The 23338-nt window shown below is 33.1% G+C and overlaps 1 protein-coding gene and 1 non-coding gene across 11 annotated transcripts in view; both read right to left on the minus strand.

Annotated features, from left to right (window-relative positions):
* The window catches only part of SENP6 (SUMO specific peptidase 6), a 106415-nt gene that overhangs the window by 51535 nt on the left and 31542 nt on the right, over positions 1–23338 (minus strand). For 3 of the 10 annotated variants that reach the window (XM_036871105.1, XM_036871104.1, XM_036871103.1), the window contains exons 4-7: positions 18598–18742; positions 17495–17590; positions 12803–12823; positions 2916–2986 (exon numbers count right to left, since the gene is read on the minus strand). In XM_036871105.1, the coding sequence (XP_036727000.1) occupies positions 2916–2986; positions 12803–12823; positions 17495–17590; positions 18598–18742 (333 nt within the window). Of the gene's footprint in view, positions 1–2915; positions 2987–12802; positions 12824–17494; positions 17591–18597; positions 18743–23338 lie in introns of those variants that run through there. The other 7 variants (XM_036871107.1, XM_036871100.1, XM_036871106.1 and 4 more) reach the window with 5 other exon arrangements.
* Positions 6736–6839, minus strand: LOC118905565. Its single transcript, XR_005022271.1, has one exon. It is a non-coding gene; the product is annotated as a U6 spliceosomal RNA (small nuclear RNA).

Genomic DNA, 23338 nt, shown 5'->3' on the forward strand with positions numbered 1-23338 from the left:
TAAAGTTCTTGGTGAAAATGAAAAATGTGTCTTTTATTTTTGCTTAAAAACCAAAGAAACTTTTTGGCCAACCCTATATATATATACATATATATGCACACACACACACACACATAGATACACATATATATATAACGTATATATGTTATATATATGTATATGTGTGTATATATATGTGTGTGTGTATATATATATATACATATGTAAGTATGTATTTACACACACACTTTATTATGAGTCCACAGGCATAAACTGAATAAGTAAATAAAGGAGACGGTACAGCTCTTTCCTACAAAAGAATTTCAATTAATAAATGTAAAAGAAATGAAGAAAACAGAAAATTACCATTAGATAAACACCAAGTAATAACTGTTGCCAGCAAGATCCACCAAGAGATGCAAAATCAGTGGGTGCAATTTTGAGGAAAAAGAGGGTATCTGCATAGTGTTAGAGTATCTCTCCCAAGATCTTTATTAAGTACAAAGGGAAAAAAAATAATTTTACAGTGGAGAAACCCAGCAGAAACCACCTAACCAAGATATCACGTTTAACATCACCAGCAGTAAGACAAATCAACATCATACAACCCCTGATATAACGTGTAGAAAAAGACACAACATCACTTTCATGAAAGTCTTGCCAAAAATGCATAGCCTCAATCTAATCATAAGATAACATCATACAAACTTCCAAACAGAAAGGTATTCTATGAAGTAACTGTCCATTACTCTTCAAAATTGTCAAGGAAACTGAGGAGATGTGACAAACAAATGCAATGTAAGATCCCAAACTAGATCTTAGAACAGAAAAAAGTTACCAGTGAAAAACTGGTGAAATGAGAGCAAGGTCTGTTGCTTAGTTAAGAATGTTATACCGATGCCAATTTCTTAGTTTTGTAAATGTACTGTGATTGTAACATGTTAACATTAGGAGCAGCTGGGTAAAGGGTAAATGAGTCCTATTTTAGTAACTTTTCAGTAGTCTAAAATGATTTCAAAATAAAAACTTTTTCTTAAAAAAAGGTTATTATTATCTACTTAATGAATGTTATTGAATAAACAAAAAATTTTTCAAAAAAGTCTGGGGCTGATTGGTATCTAAAACCATATAATGGGCCAAATCACTTAACTTACTGAAATGCATCTGTGTAAGGGGAATGATAATAGTACCTATTGTGCAGTTCTTCCCTGAGGATTAGGAGTAAATTTCTTTCTGATCTAAGGAGAAAATAGTAAAGCACAGTGGTTAAGAGAATGCATGGCCTTTAGCATTAAATAGACCCGGATTCCAATACTAGTCTGTGTCCTTGAGCAAGTTGTGTAATCCCTCCGAGCCTCAATTTCCTCCTCTGTACAAAATGTAGGTAAAGTTGAATTTAGCTTATTGAGATCTTGGGTAGGGAGCCACGATAAAAACAAATAATGAATGTAAAGCATCTGACTCAGCATCTAGGGCAGATTAAGAATTCAATAAAAGTTTAAGGTATGAATGTTAAAGAGGCTAGTCATTATTACTACACCTAATAAAATCAGTGAACAGAACTATGCATTGCGAAGTATAATAATTCACATTCATAACTGCAAAGTTGTTAAGAAAGGATGAAGCTAAGTTTGGAATATTCTCTTTATAAAATAGGATATGTTCAATATATGCATAAAAGATTTTCACCCAAACTAGAAGAAGAATATAGGTGCTTCAAAAAAAGAAGAAAAAAAAAACTGTTGGCAGTCAGGAAAACCTAGCTGCTATCTATCTATCTATCTATCTATCTATCTATCTATCTATCTATCTATCTATCTATCTATCTATCTATCTATTTATGCAGCGCCGGGTCTTAGTTGCAGCATGCAGGATCTTTAGTTGTGGCATGCGGACTTCTTAGTTGCGGCACGTGGACTCTTAGTTGTGGCATGTAAACTCTTTAGTTGTGGCATGCATGTGGGATCTAGTCCCGTGACCAGGGATCGAAACCGGGCCCCTGCACTGGGAGCGCGGAGTCTTACCCACTGGAGCTGCTTAAAATCATTAGATTTTGGATAATAAGAGTCCCTAGTGCTATTTAAATAAGCAAAGGCCTATGGGATTAAGAGATACAAACTACTATTCATTAAAATATACAAGCAACAAGGATATATTCCATAGCACAGGGAATTACAGCCATTATCTTGTAATAACTTAATAAAGAATAACCTGTACAAATACTGAATCACAATGCTGTACATCTGAAACTAATATAATATTGTAAATCAACTATAATTTTTTTAAAAAGTCAAAAAATGAATAAATAAACAAGCAAAGGCCTGGGACAAACAAGATGGACACACAGATTAAGAATCTGTATTCTAGATAATGAACATCAATTTGATGGTGAAACATTTGTCATAAATGCTATCTGCTCTTATTTTATTTTTGCTTAATATATCACTGTATTAAAAAGTATTTCAATGCAAATATAAACTTCTACTTACAATAATTTTCCAACATCTACTATTAGCACAGTTTTACCAGGTATGGACTCTTTTTAATTCAGTGCCGAATGTATTCTAAATTTTAGGATCAAAACCATTTTAATCAAGAAAATCACATAATGGAAGATTATAACAAAGTGCAACAAAACACAATTTTGAAGCTATAACCCATCTAGAGTTAATATTTGGATCCTGAGTTTAACAACAATGCTAATATAATCAAAAAGATTTTCAACTATAATCACCTGAATGTGCACTCCTTGAATCATTCCCCAATGATTTCAGGTCACAATTATAACAAATTCTCAAATCAGTTATAAAAAAAATGGGTCTATATATTTCTATTATACCTGGGACTATTCTAAAGCTGGTACCATACTCCTATTCTACCTTTCTTACAACTACTCAAAACCCTTCACGGGTGTAACAAAAAAACTGCACACTTACCACCACCTTGGGGCCGACTTAACCTTACAGGATTACTTTCAAATTTTTGGACATGAGGTGGGTATTCTTTCCTAGAAAAGGAAATTTATATAGTTTCAGTCTAAAAGAAAAAAATATTTTTAAAGTGAAAAAGTAGAGGGAATACTTAAAATATGTTTATCAAAAGCAAATCATAGCTTGTTTGTCATATAAAAAGTGGTACTATAAAATAGTAACACTATATTACCCAAATATAGTAAACCTTAATGCACTATAAGATCCCTAAGGGCAGTGACTATATTTTATTTAAACTGTCAATCTATGAAAGCTGACAGCAGGCAGTCTTTAAAACAAATATTTAATAAATAAATACAAGTATTTGTCCTTTCAAAGTAGTCACTTTGGAAAGTTATATATTTATTCCCCCAATACACAAAACTTTAGAATTTTTCTTTTGGAACTGCCTTCATAATCTGTTAAAAAAAACTTTTAAAAAACTCCTAATATTTCATTGTCACATGCATTTTTGGAATAAAAAAAGTTAGTCAGCTTATAATAAATACTCAACTTGCCCAATTTTGCTGTAAATGTTTCTAGTTGTTTAAAGATCAATGAATAAAGAGTGAATAAGATCTTGTCCTTGAGGATAATTCCAAAAGCAGTACAAAAAATGTTATGTACAAAACTAGAAATCATGAAATAAGTATTTTAGTCTTATAATATGACTACATTATGGGGGTATAATTATACTTTAAAAAATATATTACATTGTCAGACTTCACACCTAACCAATTTTCAGAATTCTGAACAGGAATCCTTAGTAAATAAGGATCCTAAAACACTACAGAAGTCCAAATATACACTAGTTTGGGAGAAAAGCAAAAAACCTATAGCTAATTGTGGGATAAAAGCATTAAAGAAGGAGGTTTGCAAAAAACGCAATAAACCAGGGAGCTACAATAGCTACCTTCCCATCCTAAACAAAAGCTTCTAAAAATATTTCCATTTTATTTAACAGGGGAATTAAAGGAGGTTATTCTGTTATATGTAAACGCATTCACCCGAGTGATCAATACTTATCACAGGGCAATATAATTAATTAAATTAATTAATTAAACAAAAATCCTAAAGGAATTTTCCTGTAAGGATTTCATATTCTTACACTGTAAAAGTCAGAGCACCTAAATTGAAAACAAAACATGAAAATGACACAAGAAGAAACTAATAAGAGTAGTGACAGGAGTGTATCTGTGACAGCGGTTAGCAAATAGTGAGCATCATGTGCCAGGTACTGTTCTAAGTGCTTTGTATCTATTAATTACTTTAATCGTCACAATAACCTTACAAAGTATATACTATTGTTAGCACTTTACAGATGAGGAAACTGAGGCACAATGAGGTTAAATTAACTTGCCCATGGTCACACAACTATTAAATACCAACACCAGAATCTGAATCTTGGCAACCTGCATCAATATTGATGAGTAACGGTGTTTTCACCATTTCAATTATTATTACTGAGCAGCATTTGGTACAACTAATTTCCATACTGTCAAAATTTTAAGATTCGTGAGGATATGAGTTGTGAAGATGAGAATTTGCCTTAGAGATAGTGGTACTAGTGTTATTAAAAATAAGGTAGGTTTTCAGCTCCTAACTACATTAAGCTTCAAATAAAATGCATGTTTTTATATACCACACATGCTCCCACTAAAAACGATATAACATAGTCTTATCTTGAAAACAAACAATTTTTTAATCTCTAATTTTTATAACTCTACACTGGAAAAGTAAAGATACCAACTATAAAATGCAACCGAGTCAATAAATCTGAAGCAAAATATGATGATGCAATTATATTAGACTACAAAACCTCTATGCATTATATATTTTTAAAATAGTGGACAACAGAAACAGTAGGTATTCTTAAATACTAAGGATTATCAACAAGCAAAATACCGTTTGACAGAGTGGCCACAAAATCTGAAATACATATTTTGGATTTTTGTCTGCTTAATTACTTACTCTGGGGTATGCTATAAACACAGGTTTATTCAGTAATAACTGGCATAAATCATTGGAGACAACATATCATAGATGTGCAGGGATTTCTGAAAATGCTGCAGTAATTCACGCTGCTCTTTGCTGTTTGACACAGTGCACTGAACCATGCACTGCTGATGAGGAACAAACAATGCACTGAATATATCATGTAACATCCATGACCTATCATGTACTGTAATGTAATGTTAAAAATTATGTATATTTGCCAACATTTCCAAACCTTATGGCCATTCTGTACCCAGTATTTACTACATCTTTCCCTATACAGACAGAGCAGATTGTTTTAAAAAATGTATTATAATGAGTAAATTACAGAAATAAAAGCATACCTTAAGTTTAATACAAGAATACAAGAATTTCAGAATAAAAGTAGTATTTGTTTAATAAGAGAATTAAAAGAACTTTCTAGCTATAATCTTGTGTTCTTTAAAACTTAGTTTTTAAAAGAAACTTCGTTAGGTGATCAAAAATGAAATTTCATGTTAATTTCTTAATTTGAGAGTTCCATCACTCTACAGACACTAAAATTTCAAACTCCAAACTAGCATGATGCTTAAGGCTAGAATTTAATTTCCCGGTGGATCTTCTTTCCTACCTCAAACCAAGCAGAAACAGAGAAGTGTCCCTATCTTCTGTCTTCTACCAAGCGGGAGCATTTTTTTTTGCTTCTGAGGGTTTGTGTTCTGTATAGAAGTTTTAGAGAAAACCTCACTTCATGGACCCAACGTTTTTACAAGCTGCATAAAATGAACTGGAGAGCTTTTTTTTCCTTCTGTGCAGACCTCTTTAAATAACATCAGAATCCTTATTAAAGGTTAGACAGGCTTCAGACCTGTAAGTCTCTTTTTTTTTTTTTAATAAATTTTATTTTAGAATAATTTTAGATTTGCTGAAGACTTGAAAAGACAATTCAGAATCCTCTTATATCTCTTACCCAGTTTTTCTTAACGTTAACACCTTCATTACCCTCATACATATGTCAAAAAAAGAAATCAACATTTGTACACTGCTATTAACTACATGCCAGGCTTTATTTGAACTTCACCAGCTATTCCACTAATATCCTTTGTTTGTTCCAGAATCCAATCTAGGATCCACCGCATTTAGTCATCATGTCTCCTTAGTCTCTTTTTTGTTTCCCAGACTGTTTTGTTTCCCACTGTTTTTCATGACCTTGACACTTTGGAAGAGACTGGTTAGTTATTTTGTAGAATGCCCCACAATGTGGGTTTGTCTGATGTTTTTCTCATGATTAGACTGAGGTTGTAGGTTTGGTGGACAGTGCCCATCTCATCACATCATATCAGGGGTTACATGGTATCAATGATTTACATCACTAGTGAGGTTACCTTGATCATCTGGCTAAAGTAGTGTTTGCCAGGTTTCTCCACTCCAAAGTTATTTTCCCTTTCGACATTCTATTTGGAAGCAAGTCCAATCAGCCCAGCCCACAAGAGGGGCAGGGGTAGTTAAACTCTACTTCCTGAAGAGGGAACTACCTACACATATTATTTGGAATCCTTCTGTATAAACACTTGTCAACTTCCCCCAATTCATTTTATGCAGCTTATAAAAACCCTAGGATAGTTCAATAAATAAATCACTTATTCAATCATTTATACCAGTATGACTCATGGATATTTATTTTATACATTAGGTTATAATCCAATTGTTTCAGTTTTGGCCCTTGGGAGCTCTTTCAGTTGGTTCCTGTGTTCCTTTCATGTGAACTCATTCTTTTTTTAAAAAATTCGGATAAAACATACATAAAATTTACAGAAATATGGAATGCTTTGCCAATCTGCATGTCGTCCTTATACAAGGGCCATGAAAATCTCTGTATTGTTCCAATTTTAGTATATGTGCTGCTGAAGCAAGTACCCCTTTGTTTTTTGAATACCTGTTTGGATTCTGATACTACAAGACACTCTATGATCATTTTGTGTTTTCCCTAACCCATCCCTAGAATCAGCCGTTTCTCCATGTTCCTTTTATCAGAGTGGTATTAGAAACCAGGGTCTGAGTGCTGCTATTTTTTTTTTTTAAGTTGGTTTTGAAACTCATTTTATAAATCGTTCCATTGCTCTAACTGATCTCAAAAGATGTAAATTCCTATAAAATAAATTAAATGTGTTCATTTTTCATGAAAATGCATTATTCCAAAGTCATGTTTAAACTGTAATCTAATTTTTGAAGAGATGTATTAAAATCTCCCTAAGTTGTACTCTAACCAAGAACTTCTTGCATTTTAGATATTTTAGGGGAGCTTTATACAGTTCATTGTTATACTCTCACAGAGTGTCTCCATTATAAAATGTGCTCCGTTATACTATTTAGTGCTTCTAATCCTTAATTCTATCTCATTTGTTGCTAAAATTCTACTCATGCTTTCCTTTTGTTTGCATTTCTTTTGACTCTAAGAGTCAAGAGACCCCTTTACTTACAAATTGTTATTTTATAAATATCTGATTCTGGTAAACAACATGATATAGCTGAGTTTAATTCAACCAGTTTGTCTCTTATTAAATATATTCGACCTGATCACAATCATTATTGCAGCTGATAAACTCCATGCTTTCCTTTCATCTTACTGTATTAGTTGTTTTCTATATTTCTATTTGTTTATTTTCACTCTTTTCCCCTATTTTTACTGATTTGCACAATTACCTTTCATTTGTTTTTCCTCCCCTGGTTAATTTAACAAATAGTTACCTTCCTTCTCTCAACCCTTATTCCAATTGCATATTTTGTTCATTAACATGTTCTCAAGATTCCAACTATTTCCTCAAACAAGATATTCTCCTGCATCATCCCTAAGGGGATAAGATCTTTAAAATCCTTTTACTTACCCATCCTACCCCATTCAGTCCCGCTTCCAAAAAAAAAGGCCTTAAGATACCTTTTACTTCTGCCTTTCTACCTCTCCAATTCCTAGATTTTGCTGAGATAGTTTTGAATAGTCACAGGCTATTACTGATTTTCTTTTGTAGCATATCTCTATTTGGTAAGTAAAACACGCTTAGCCTTAACTGAATGCCACTGACTTAAGTTTTTAATTGTGCCAAATTATAAATCATATACAAAAGATTTTTTTTTTTAATCTCAAAGATTTATCAGGTAATAACACTTCGCTACCTAAAATGCCCTGAAAGCTTCTAGTGAGTGCACCACATAAAACCCAAACTCTTCAGATCATCTTACAGAAAGCCTTTTATGATCTAGGGGCCCTAGCTGACCTTAACCAAACCCACCCCGCAGTCCTCCTTTCTGTTCTTTGAACATGCCAAACTCACTCCAGCATTAATATCTCAGCACCACCTCTTCCCTATGAGGAAAAGCCATCTCTATGATCACCGTATGGCTGACTCTTCATCAGTCCTTGCTTAAATGTTAGCTTCATAGTTGAGTGCCTCTCTGAACATCTGAAGAAACCATCCTGTCACTCTATACCACATCACCCAATTATACTTTTTTACATAGAACTTATTTTTTGGTGTTTTACTTGTTCATTATCAATTATTGCCCATCAAAATGTAAACTACAGGAGAGCAGAGATCTTGTTTGTTTTGTTCGTCACTGTATCCTTATACCTAGAACAGAGCAGGCACTTGATAAATATTTGGAAGTAATAAATGTGTATAACTAAGAGGCAGTACGTAATTAGAAGTGTATTTATCAGGTCAAATAATTGTACAATCATGCTGAACAAGGGTGGTAATGTCAAAACTGAACCATTGGCCACCATGCAGAGCCACCAAAAAGTAATTTAAAATATTAGTCTATGTGCAAATACCATAATTCAGGCACTGTAAACTATACATTTATTGATTAGACAGGTTAGCTGGAAACTGAATATACTTGGATTCTCTAGTCTGTTTACCGTTCTACTTTCTAGGCTTTTTTCCAATGTTTCCATATCCAATCACTGTTTTTCTTCACAGTATGCTTTATTATGTGGCAAGACATGTCATTCTTCTCTTCCCCCACTCATTTCTTCTTTTTATAAAGTAAGTCTCTTACTCTTCTCAAATATTTACTCTCCTAAATAAACTTTAGAATCAATTGGTCAAATTTCCTAAAATAACAAAGTCACCAAGATTTCTGACTAAAACTGCATTAAGTTTATTTTAAGGAGCACTGATATCAAATAACCAAACAGGAACCTAATATATGCCTCAGATCAGGTTCCTTAGATATATTTATAAAGGATCTACACATCATTAATTTTATTACTGAGTATTTAATTTTAGTTGCTACTGTGAATGAAATTTTGGTCTTTCCAATATATACTGCAATTGATCAGAATGAATAAAAAATTATTAATATTATTAGTCTTGTAGTCTATGATCTTGCTATACTCTTATTATATCTAAGGTTTCAGATGACTCTCATAATTCTAAGGAAGGCAGTACCATCTAAATATAATTTTATTTTCAGATACCTTGAGACACCAATTTATAATTCTAATATAAATTGGTACCACCTGTCTGCAAAACAATTTCGCAATACCTATCAAGAGCATTAAGAACATCTGTAACCTAGCCCCCCAAAGAATCCTTTCCCAGAGATTTATCTTAAGAGATGCACTTAGAGATTTACATACAAAGTTGTTCATCAATGTGTCATATACCAGGGGTCCCCAATCCCTGGGCTGTGGACCCCTACCAGTCCGCGGCCTGTTGGGAACTGGGCCGCACAGCAGGAGGTGACGGCAGGTGAGCGAGCGAAGCTTCATGTGCCGCTCCCCATCGCTCCCCATCGCTCGCATTACCGCCTGAACCATCCCCTGCCACCACTTCCATGGAAAGATTGTCTTCTGTGAAACCGGTCCCTAGTACCAAAAAGGTTGGGGACCGCTGTCATATACAACGGTGAAAGACAACAAAAAATATACTAATGGGTAAATAAATTATGTATATCTGCAGGACAAGCTATTATGTAATCATTACAAATTATTCTTAGAAGCCAACTTAACAGGGAAAAAGGCTAGGACATACTGTTAGGTGAAAACTCAGAATATGCAGCTGTACTTTTATTATGACTGCATGTATTAGGTATATTTAAAAGTACACAGGAAAAAGAATATTGGAAAGAAACGCAGAAAGATCCTAATGATGTAATTTTCGATTATAAGAGCTTTTTAAAAATTATAAAATATTTCATTCTAATACTTGTCTTTTCAAACACCCCCTTTAAGTAAACATTTCTAGTATTTCATATATGTCTTTTATTGTATTCTTTTCACCTTTGTATCTTTTTGTTGTTTCAAAATTCTCTACGATACGCACATACTATTTATAATAAAAATATTTTAAAAAATTTTAAATTTGAAAATTACTATGTGCTTCAGGTTCATAACAGGTCAAATTTTATCCTCTTTATCTAAGGAGAAAAAAAAAAGTTCTAATACCAGATTAAATATTCTAGGTTGCTGGTGCTACCACATACACTATATTCACAACCCAACTGTCCAAGAGTCAGAAAAGAATTCAAGTCATTCAAGTTGTCAAAGTCACCCACAACAAAGAAAAATGGCAGCAAATTTTTTAAGTTTGCAAGCTCTGGACCTTAATATCGTTGTTTGATTTTTATTCCAGCTTGGTTTTAAACCTAAAATATACCTCATTGTGCCCAGTATACAGTACAAAGGGAAAAAACCTGGAAAAGATTAACCTTCCACAACTACCTAACTTTTGTTTATTAGATAAACCATCCTCTTTTAAGGAAATCATTTAGTTCAGAGATTTACAGTCCTTCATGTGTTAAGGAATAAAGATAAAAGATTTTCTATTACTTTTCAAAGGTCAGAAAAAAAGATGTGGCTTTGTTCATAAGGGAGGAAAAATGGCTTACGTAAAAAAAATTTACAAAGTAAAATCTACTGACACAAAAGTTCTTCTCAGTTTATCTCTGACAAAGATAAAATAATTTTAGGTAAGATTCCAAAGGATTAATGGGCTAAATTGAACCTAACAGTAACTAAGCTGCTGAATAAAGCACTCCAGTGTATTCATCATAACATATTTTATAAATAGTTGCTGCTTCACGCCTAGCCCCTGGCGGTAACGTTGGTACAAAAAGACAAAGAATTTCAGCACCTATTATTACAGAAATTTCAAACTTTACAGTGTATATGTCAGTTTCAAATAATTATCTCACAACAGAACAAATCTCTGTTCTTCACAAGTCTCCTTTAAAATTGGACAAATATCATTATCCCCATTTTAGAGTAAGTTATGTGCCTACTGGTAATGCTGGTTACTTAATTCTACATCTCTGACTTCTATTCCAGTATTATTCCAACAGGAATATAAGCTCCAAGAGAGTAGGGATTTTTGTCTGCTCCTAGAAGAGTGCCTGGCACATAGAGTCATTGAAATATTTGCTGAATGTATCAATGAATAAATTTCCACAACAGAAATATGCATAAGAAGCCAAAACAGTAGAAAAAAATCAGTATAAACCCACCAAGGCTATTATGAGAAAGAGAATAATCTAAGACCATTATACTATTCTGATAATATAACAGTGCCTATATTTTATCTACTAGCACATAAAGGAAAGAATCTGTTTATTTCTATAAAACAACAGTCTGGTTCACATGTGACTGTACAGTTATTTAATGTATATTCTTTAGCAATTTTATTAAAAACATCTTATTAATGATCTTCTCCCCAAAATATAGTCACTTATGAATTAAAAATTCAAAAGATATAATAAAATGACTCATCTATGTCTGATAAGAAATAGTAATTTACTCAAAGAGAAAAAGAGACACAATAGAAAAATAATTTTTCTTTCCCAGGAGGAAGGTAGTAAAATATCTGCACAACCCATTCATTTAAACCATGTAAGAAGTGTGAAGTATTTCAGAATTATAAAATATGCCTAAATCTTTTGCTGACAGGATCATCTTTAGTTCAGAAACTTGGTGTTCATGAAGTAAGATGGAATATATAGCATTCTATAAAATACTGCAAGTTGTCCTCTTTGCCTCCTCTATACCTTTAAACAAAATTATAGAGTCAAAGTTACATAATCAAATAAAATTATAGAATGTCCCTTCTTTTGACCATCACCAATGATATGAAAGTACTGGTTTAAAACAAGGGCTGTTTACCTGTTTTGGGAGGGGAGAATTCATAAAAGGTTCTTGAGACTCATGGAAGCAAGAAAAAAAGATATGCACATGCAAAAAAATTTCCACATACATACATTGAGGAGAGGAGCTATTCTTATGGGCATCTGATTTAGAACAACTACAATCATTTCACTATTCTAAGAAATATGTGTTCTTAAAAACTTGTTTCCATGTTATTTACATTATTCAACAATTCTGCTAAAGGATGATGTGTTTGCCAGTGTTATTACAAAGGGAACAAAGAGTGATCATAAAATTCTGTCACAAATTTTTGATGTTTAGAGTTTTAACTCCAAGCTTAAGGTATTCTACTTCTATTTTTCCCCTCACTCTACTAAAGTATAAAACAAAAATATTACCACTAAAATACAAGAAATACTTAAATTAAGTAACTGAAAACAATTTTACTACTAAGATCCTGAAATATTCTATTTTTAAAATGAAAGTAGTTACAGATCAGTATAAATATATAATAATCATTCATGGAAAATATATATATATATATATAGAGAGAGAGAATTGTGGTGAAATATTACCCACATAAGTCAAGTATCATGTTGTGCTCTTAATGTTTCCTTTTTATTAAAATAATTAATAAACTTAACGATGAACTCTTAATTCAATGGACATTTTTCAAAGCATATAAATAATCTGGTATTTTACTGCTGTATCCATGCTCTAATTTCATCAATATTGAGCTTACCTTTCCTTTTGGTCCAGACTGCTTAAAACATGAAAAAGAAAAAAAATGTAAGAGGCAAGACCTCATTTTTGATATATCATTGTAGTTTTAGTAACTGCAGTCAATAAGGCAAAACTCTGTGATTAATTTGTTTTTAAACACATTATATATATGTTATATACTAGTGTTTTGAATCTTGTCAGATATGTAAATTGGCTTTCAATTTTTGTCAGTACAGAAAATAATTTATATCTAAACATATTTAAAGAATAAAAATGTACAAAGATTGAAAAATTCTTGAAAGAGCTTTATTTAACCATCCAACATTTGAGGATATATGTTATTTTAGAGTGGTTAAAGAAATTGTCTTCAAGGAACAATACAATTTCCTAAAAGTTATAAAATTTTTAGAGGTCCCAATCCCATTATCAGGCGTGATTAAAGTCATCCCTCGGTTATCTGCACAGGATTGGTTCTAGGACCCAAGGCAGATACCAAAATAGTGGGTGCTCAAGTCCCTTATATAAAAGGGTATAGTATTTGTATATAACCTAAGCACATCCTCCCATATACTGCAAATCATCTCTAGATTACTTATAATACCTAACACAATGTAAATGCTATGTAAACACTTGCGAGTACCAGCAAATTCAAGTTTTGCTTTTTGGAACTTTCTGGAATTTTTTCCTTGGATTTTTTTTTTTTTTTTATCTGTGCTTGGTTGAATCCACAGATGTGGAACCCCCAAATACAGAAGTCCGACCGTATTTGCTTCTGAGTAAGAAAAAAAATTTTTTTAAGGCTGAAACTTTTGCACAAAAGCCTTAGATTAAATACAAATACAGTACACGGTTTGGGACACAAGAAAAGTCCTGGGACTTAAAATCATGGCCTCTAACCAAAAGTCCAATGTATAAAAGGTCCACCCTTCTCCGCAATTCATAGAAAATCTAAAAAGCTATCAATATCAAGTACTCAAGGGCAAAATTATAAAACCCTCAATTTAGAATAAGATTTACATCCTAGAGTTATTCCTATTACAAAAGAAACTAAATATTCAGAACTGTAAGCAAAACATAGTTCACAAAAATCCCTGAGTCTCCAAATTAACTCTTATATTCCTATCATGTGAAGCACACAATAAAATATCAATTTAATCCTAGCAAATTAAGAAAAAATAATATGGTAAGTTGGTTTTACATACACAACATTGAAAAGAAACACATTTAAAAAAAATTTTAATAGAAAGGAAAAGAATTATTATAAACTTACACAGATACCACATTTGAAATTTTACTTCTGCTATTTAAAAAATGGGATAATCTGTATAAAATAAATTTATGTTGGACAAATGAACATAAAATTAAAGTGAAACAAAATACAAACATAAAAGTTTAAATATAGTCTGTCTATTCTTATATACTTATTTCTTACGGTATAATATTTCCAGGAAAAGTAGAATAAAAACCAAAAGTTAGACGTTAATACCTAATCTAGCCATTTCCAACCCTACACACTGTTGTGCTCAAGAAGTGAGAAGAGTTTACAACTCTCTTGTTTTTATTCTTTAAACTCACCTGTTGAGAATAAAAGAGGTAGAAGACAGAGTAGAAGTAGAAGAAACAGGTTTGGTTCTTTCCAATAAACCAAGGGAGTCAGGAAGAAAACAAAAGCAAAAAATATATACACCATCCTCATTTCTCTTATCCTTGAGAAAAATGTACTTACTGTATCTAATTTATACATTATGGTAATTCTCCAATACTCCTCAGTATGTGTTTATTACCAAAGCCCTGCCCTAGAAGAGTTTATATATTAAAAAAAAAAAGAAGAAGAAGAAAGAAAAAAGCTTTTAAAAAATGAGATGGGAAGTCATTATCAGTAATGTAGGACTTTGTAAAAATGTCGACTTCCATTCTTTTTGGACTATTTCTGCTCTTAAAATTTAAAAAAAGGAAAGAAAAAAGATAGACTGATGGATTCTGGTATCCATGACCTGATTTTGGACTTCAAAAATTCTTTCAAAGTGGTGCTTTTCATTAATAATTAAATCTTGCTTATTCCAGGAGCCCATTTTCCCACTTTTGGATTATATATGCTTTTGTAGACATTCATTTCCCCCTATGGTCCTTTTAAGTCTTTCTACCTATCCTTAATAAAAAACAAAACAAAACAAAAAGTGAAAATGTAAATAAAACATAACCCAGTAAATGTGCTCTTTTTCCAAGTGCGGTTAAAGTTAGGAGTGGAGATGGTATAGTTATAACAATTTTTAACTTTCTGCATTTCATTTCTTCCATACTAATACTATCCTCCTCCATCACTGCTAGTATATAAACAATCTATCTTTTAAATATGAATTAAATTAACATTTGGAATAGCAGTAAGAAAACTGATTGCAATCATAATATTCTCCAAATAGCAGCTAATTTGATTTGATACTTTAACAATCTTCATTCATTTCTTTTAGATTAAAAACGTGTGAGATACTTGCTCCCATATCTTACAAATTATTCAAAATGCAGGTCTGATTTACTTAAAAGACAAGTTATACCACTCACCCCAGGAGTAATGGATTATGTGTGTGGATTACCAACTGGCGGCATTTTCTTTAATAATTTCAAATTAAGAGTTGAGAAAATAAGAAAAATTAGGAGAAACTAAAAGCCAGTGTGCTCATCCTCATCTGAGGCCTGACAATTGTGCCAACACTACACTAATTAAAACCAAAAGTTCGGTAGCAATCATCTCAGGTGAAGGCTTTTTTCATGCCTTTGAAGATGTGGTTCCTAATGCATGGAGTGTTCTCTTTTAGCTAAAACACTCAAAAGCTTCTTTAATACTTCCTTTGTGAATTCCTCACTGCTCCCTTCTCTGTAAACAGTACTACACATACTTTGTATATCTCTACACTGCACTCACCAGGTAATCATTTGTTCACTTGTCTTTCTGTCCTTTACCCTAACCACACTTGAGCGTCAAGGCAAATACTGTCATATTCATCTTTGACTACTTTGTACCTATGCCTGGTAATGTAGCATAAAATCAATCAATATTTTTGAAGGAAGAAAACTGGAAAAACTCTCAATGACTGGTATTTGAACTTCAAAATCTTTTTAACGACAGTCACACTGCAGTAGGACTAAGAAATGTTTATTTTATAAGAGACAAACATAAGTAGAATCTGTTTTCCTTAATGGACTGTTTCTTTAAATACAAATTAAATTAGGGGTGTGTGTGTGTAAGAAACAGTATTTTACTAGTAAATACCACTTCCTATTAACAGAATCTAATCTTTTATACAGATGAGTAATGATACACATGGCAAGGTATAAGATGTGCCAGGACCTAGAATAAAACAAAACACAAACCAATTCCCAAACTGGAATCAGTTTTTTAACATTACCAGTGAAGAAAGGAGGGATGGGGAGAATAAGGCATAGTGTAAATAATTCTAAACTGGTAGATAACTTCTAAACCAATAATAATTTTGGTTGTAGAACATATCACTTGATTATAAATCAGTACTTCAACTTAGACCACATTTTCAGAATAGCAAGTAGACAGATCTTTCTTAGCGATGAATTCTATCAATGTGATCAGTGTGTGAGAAACAGTGTGTCTATCCTTCTTCCCTCCCGCTAATTACTCTCCTTTTATTGTTTGTTCTCATGTTTGTGCCACATGTAGGCCAGAAAGCTTGATTTGTAAGGCAAGCCGATTTTGTGGTATGTATAGTAATTTCTCCATCTTTTCAGTTGATTTTCTGAAATATGTCAAAACTATGAAAAATAATATATTTAAGCAAAGGAAAGGTTTTCTTATTGTCCTAAAGTATGAGAATGATTTAAGGTACTTAAGTTGAAAATCTCTGTTACAGCAAATCTACATAAATAGAAAATACAGCAAGGGTAAGAGTCAGGACACATTTTCTGAATGAGTAGCAGTCTAGATCAACATTTTAAAAAATGAAGAACAACATCTAGCATATATTAAAAAAAAAATCTTTAAATTTTGCTAGTTATAAAAATTCTATGCAACTATTCAAACTGCAAGAAATAAAGAGATAAATTATTTTTCTAATTGTTGGAGCCTAAGAATTTCTTGGTCAACTGAAACTGACCAAGAACTGAAATTCAACTGAAATTTCATAACCATCCAAAAATGGTTATGAAAAACCTCAAAAGCATTTAAAAACACCAAGCATTACACTGTTACGTTCATTATTTCAAGATTCAAGTAGTACTTTCATGATCAATGAGAACATTCAAATTCATGAAAACACAAAAATTTCTCAAACATTTAAAACTAATAATGTGATTTACTTTGATGCTATGAAATCTTATAAACCTTACAAAGAAAGGTAATAACTGTAGTTTTACTCATCAGAACTAAACTACCAGCTGAAGATTTCTCTGTCAAATGTTGTAAAAATCAGTTTAATTTAACAGAAACATAATGCAATAGAATAGCTTTTACTTAAGGTGTCTCTATTTACAGAATGTGATTTACTCAAAAGCAGATATAAAATAAAAAAATTCTAGGACATGAATTATTTCAGAAACATGAATATCTCTTCAGAGACAATGGAAACACAGTAAAGTTCCACAAAGTAAGGAAAAAAAAGGTTTAAAAAAAAAAAAAAGGCAGTGAAAAACTCCTATTAAAGAGGATGGTGTATATATACTAAACAAAGGCAATCAGAATCCTTACCTTTGGGCTGCTGTTTTTACCATTGCTATCTGTGCATTAGCCTGAGGAAAACGTCTTACAGTTCCAGAACATAATGATGCATTTTGTGTATTTTCACTGCGGAGTCAAGAAACAAAGAATAATTTAAACAGGGAAAAATTACATGCATTTATGCAAAATAAACCCTTTAAAATCTAAGCATACACACACAAAAACCTGTAACACTTAAAGAAAATTTTTTATACATAAACCCTTTGACCATGTTAAATTGTCCATTAGTTTTCCACTTTCTGAATTTGTCTCTGAAATGTTTCCAATCCAGTTCATGAGAGAAGATAAAGAGTAGAACACTAGAACAGAAATCAGGAATCCTAAATGAATGTTTCATAATGTAAGAATTCCTGTAAATTAATCCCAATATATTTCCTCTTCTTATTCTCTATTTAAGACTATCTATGTACTATGAGTATACAAACTATGTACTATGAGTATACAAAGTTTTCTTATATGCCAAAATAATACTAAATGTTAATTATAAAAAAAAAATCAAAAGCGCTAAATTCTACTTTGGATTCTACCACTGACTTGAAAATTATTTAGCCTTTATGTACCTCACTTGTCTATAAATTGACAAGGTAGAAATAAAATAGTGACTTCAACCCTATTTCTGGGATATGTAACAGTCCAACTGTATCACTAATAGTGGTTCACTATGACAACCACTAGGAACGATGAGTTATATCTAGAAGAGAAGGGGAATTAAGACATCTTAAAAAAAAAAAAAAAAAAAAAAGAGTCCCTCATTGAGATAATCCTGGTAAGTATTCCCTAAAGGAGATGTGACCTACTTCTAATATTACAACCAAGATTTTGCTAACTTCATGAAAGCAAGTTCATCTTATGCAATCTCAGTCTACTGAAATTTTTCTTTGAATATTTTTATTCCAAACCAAGAAATTACTGCAATCAATCCTATTCCCAAGATTCAAAGCAAAGATTCCCAGTGTGTAGGATCAGCTCTACTGACAAAGTGAAAAGAAAAGGTGTAAGTTGGAGTGGCCAATTAGTTTTTGGTGTCAAACTCTTTATCTTTTCTGTAGGAATGTGTGGTGAAGTGCCTATACCTCGATTTCTTATTGTTGTTCAACATGTGAAGTCCAGTTGGGTTGCCTTTCAAAGGTTTTAAGCTTTCACTCCTGCTTCGTTTTGCACATGTCCTCCAGGGAGCACCAGGACTAGTAGCAACAATTTCAGATGGACGATTCAACTGTAAAGACCATAAATGTTCAAGTCAATAAACAACATCATAAGGTAGTTTATCAACAATTATTTGAAAACCCATTTACTAAAAAAGCAATAAAAATGTACCACATATTGAGGATGGGGGAGAAGGATGGCAGCGGCACAAATCGAAGAGTAATTCAATTGTAATACTTTTTTTTTTCCCTTAAGGACAACATAAATATGTAGGAACATGGGTGTTTACCATATTATTTCCTTTTCATTTCAATATCACCCAAGATATTTGAGAAAATTAAAAGAGAAAAAACAGAAGGGATAAGGTAGAGGATCTTAAAATAGCTCTTTCCTGAAAGCAAAAAATAAACATTTCCCCTGCTTAACAGGCCTTGATGCTACCTGTAGGACAGTACAGCCAAATATGACAGTAAATTGTCATTGTACAAGGACTTGGGCTTTAGCATCAAAGTTTCTATGTAAACACAGAAACCGAGATAATGTCTTCACATTTTCATACTTGAAAATAATAATACAAACATATCAATAACAATCACTTTGCGGAGATTACAGTATGACAACAGGATGGCTCATTCCTTGGGAAGTTCTTCTCAACAAAGAAACCTAGTTTTATTACATTCTTTGCACAAGACATTTAAAAGCTGTTTTCAGACTCGTTAAGACAAAAGTCCTCAGTTCTTAGTGATAATTTACCCAAAACAACATTTTAAAAATCATTCTTACCTACTTTTAGTTTTGAAACAGCAGTCTAATATTTTATTTTTTACTCTTTTACAAGAAAATACAGTCATAAGAAGATAATAACTTGGCTTTTAGCCCCACCAATTATCTCCACAGAAACGTAACAGTTCCCTAAAAAAAAAAATCTCCCACAAAAAAAAGTCTTCCGGAGAAGAGCTCACTGTGCCATCACCATTCTTGTTTTTAGGCATGTCTGTATCACAAAACTCCAAAAAGCTCTATTTTGAAAACACTGCTTATCACCTTGAGACATTTTTTTACTTCTAAATCTTTTACAGCCATGTACTTCGGACTCCTTCATTTATGGTGATGGCAGATTAGGTAATGCAGCTCAATCTTCCCTCTACTCTCTGAAAACCAGAAAAGTTGGACAAAATAGAAATTTTCTTAAAAAAAGAAAATATGTTTGAAGCACCTGAGGGCTACCAAGGCAGTGAAGAATTAAGAATTAAGATCAGGGACAAGAAACTCAGAGATCTGAGCCCAGATTCATATTTTTCTCTGAGACACCTGTTGTCTCCAGAAGATGCAACTTCTGGAGTTGCAGAAGATGAGAGGCTGAGAAGCTAAGCTGAACTCCCAGAAGACTCAGAGAACTGGGGAGACAAAAGCAGAGTTCAACATCCACCAAGTATGGACTGCCTCATAAACACCTCAAAATCTGAATGAGGATATAGCCTATGAATAAGGGTGAATTACAACTATAAATCCAGCTTCCATTCATCTCAACCTCCAACTCAAGTAAGGTCTCCAATTTTAGAGTAAATCCAGAATTACCTGGATCGTTTGTTAAAACAAATTGCTGTGTCCAACCCTTACAGTTTACTCTGATTGAGTAGGTTTGGGATGAGCCTGAGAATATGCATTTCTAACAAGTCCCCGGGTGATGTAGATACTGCTAAAAAGGGAATGACATTTGGAGAACCACTGGATCAAGGTGATCTAAGATTGCTAATGCTCCTCCCGGTCACTAGCCAAAAGTAAACATATATCCCTCTACAGGAAGAAAATATCATCCTAGGCCTCAAATTATCTCTGTGATTTTTCATATGCCATATCTACCAATCATAAGCAAGCTCATAAAGAAGACAATGTGATCAAAACCAAGAGAAACAACTGGTAACAGGAACAGAACTATAGGGGATAAAGATAAGAGGGGTTATCACACTATTTCATTTCCATTAGAAAGAGAATACAATCACTTCTGCATTTGGTGACCCTTTTTCACAGAAACATAGGGTTATTGTAGAAAGATAACTCAGGAATCAAATAGAATTGTCTCTTAGCCAGGTAACTTTCCTTATAATCATGGGGTTATTTTATGCATCAACAAAGCTGTATACAAACTGCCTAGCTCTGGAACAAATAGGTAGGAATTCAGTAATTATTAATTCCCACTCAAGTAGAAACACAGATACCTTCAATTAGAAAGTCCATAAATTATTTTATCGTGAACAATTGGTCATTAAACTACTTTCATCTGAAATTTTAGGACATCCAGTCACTGTGACTTTGGCTTATTCCTTTGTTATTTTGCAAAAGTGCCCTAAGTCAATGGTTCTCAGTGTGGTTCCCTAAACGAGCAGGATCAGCACCACCTAGAACACTTTAAAATGCAAATTATCAGGCCCCACTCCAGAATTCCTAAATCAGAAACTGTGGGAGTAAGGTCCAGCAATCTTTTTTATCAAACCTTCCAGGTGATTCTGATGTACACTAACACTGGAGAGCCAGTGCTGCAGGTGATTTTGATACATGTACTGTTAAGAATCTGGGAAGCGGGACGTCCATAGTGGCGCAGTGGTTTAGAATCCATCTGCCAATGCAGGGGACACGGGGTTCGAGCCCTGGTCCGGGAAGATCCCACATGCCGCGGAGCAACTAAGCCCGTGCGCCACAGCTACTGAGCCTGAGCTCTAGAGCCTGCGAGCCACAACTACTGAAGCCCGCGCGCCTAGGGCCCGTGCTCTGCAACAAGAGGAGCCACCGCAATGAGAAGCCCGCGCACCACAACAAAGACCCAACGCAGCCAAAAATAAATTAATTAATTAAAAAAAAAAAAAGAATCTGGGAAGCAAAAGTTTCCATTAAAGACTAACCATATAATTTCATTCCTCTGTACATAGATAATTACAACTAGTATTTGAGTGCTTACTATGGATAGGCATTATGCTAATTACTTTATATTCAATATCTCATTTAATCTCCATATTTTAAGCATTTCAGTAGTTCTTCAGATTGGGATTCAGAAACTGCACCTAAAATATCAGGTCAATTACTTGATGCTACTGAGTGACAGGATTAACATGCTCAAATTTCCCACTTTAAGTCTCTTTCTCCAACAAAATCTCTCCACCATATACCACCTTAAACTTTACTCTACCCCTATGCTATTAAAGATTGTTGAGCTTAAAAAGCAAAGTAACTTGTCCAAACTAGTTAAAAGGATTTGAACAAAGTACTGACCTGACTCCAAAGCCTATGCTTTCCCATACTACACTGTATAAGGAATTTTTATAGTATTATTTGTAGACATATAAATTCTTAACAAGAGGCAAAACCAAACTATGTTATTCCAGATAACACTCAAAATCAGTAGGATACAGAAAATCTCAAAATCAAAGGAACTGCACTAAAAATTCCTTTATATAAATGTAGAAAGCTAATCCTTCCTCTTAAGAACTGGTTAAGCCAAAATTATCTCACCCAATATACAGGCATATAATTCAGCTAATTCAACATATTTCTGATCAAGTGCTTAAACATTTCCAAATTTTCTTTTTAAGAAAGCATTTAGGCATAGCAATAGACAACCCAAAGTCCATCGTTAGAGCAAGATTTGCATAAGAATTTGCATAAGGCAAGTTCTTAAATTCCCCAATTCTGCTGCCCTAGGGTACTATCAAAAGCTATACGCACTTCAGTCAGCAATAAGACAACCAGTACTCCTGGTTTTGCAGATATCTCATGAAAAGCTTTTACTGTATTGTCAAATTCCCTTAGGAAAGGTTCCTTACTATTTGTTATACTTAGAAAGTAGCTGGGGTGGTGGGGGAGGATATCACTCCACAGGAGAATCACAGGATGTACATTTGTAAAAGATTCTCCTCTCACACAGTCATAAACCTATAGGACACAATTCCAGGTGCAAGAAAATTTAGAGATACCTGTTGAATTAAAATACAACATATAAACTATTTTAGATGCATGGCACATCTACGTCTCTTTACGTAATTAATAATTTTTATTTTCTCTCATTTTATTTGTGCTCTTAGTAATCTACATCAAATTATTGGGAGAAATAAGGTGTAAACAAGTAAAAATTGAACCCTTTATGGCTATCTCACAGATTAGAGCACTACGACTACTAAAGAGAAGATGATATATTCAGTCTAAACGCCCCCGAAAAACTTTAATTTTCCTTCTCCTCCAACCCCTTCTTTAGCAGCCTAACAGAGTTTTCTAGCTAATGCAAGCACAACATCAGGAGAACTCCTGTGGACAGATGGATTAGCACAAAACAATCACATGATTATAAAACTATAAACATGGGCCTTAACTGATGTCAGAAAAGCAACTATAAACACATCATTATCTGAAAAGGAAAACCAGCTTACAAAGGTTCAATAACACTGCTATTTATGGAAGATTTGCTAGTGCCAAGTACTAGGTGGATTACATGTTCTCATAATTCTCACAACCATCCTATAGAGTAGGTAGTTGCAAGCAGACCTAAAATCTGATATTCTGCCTAACTACTCTAATATACCAGCCATCCAAAAAAGCTATGTTGCCCTCAACTGGATATCAATCTGTACAGTAAACATTTACACACTATAAACAATGATACAGGGGTCAGCAAACTTT

Source organism: Balaenoptera musculus, chromosome 12 (assembly GCF_009873245.2).
Source record: "Balaenoptera musculus isolate JJ_BM4_2016_0621 chromosome 12, mBalMus1.pri.v3, whole genome shotgun sequence".
NCBI lineage: Eukaryota > Metazoa > Chordata > Mammalia > Artiodactyla > Balaenopteridae > Balaenoptera > Balaenoptera musculus.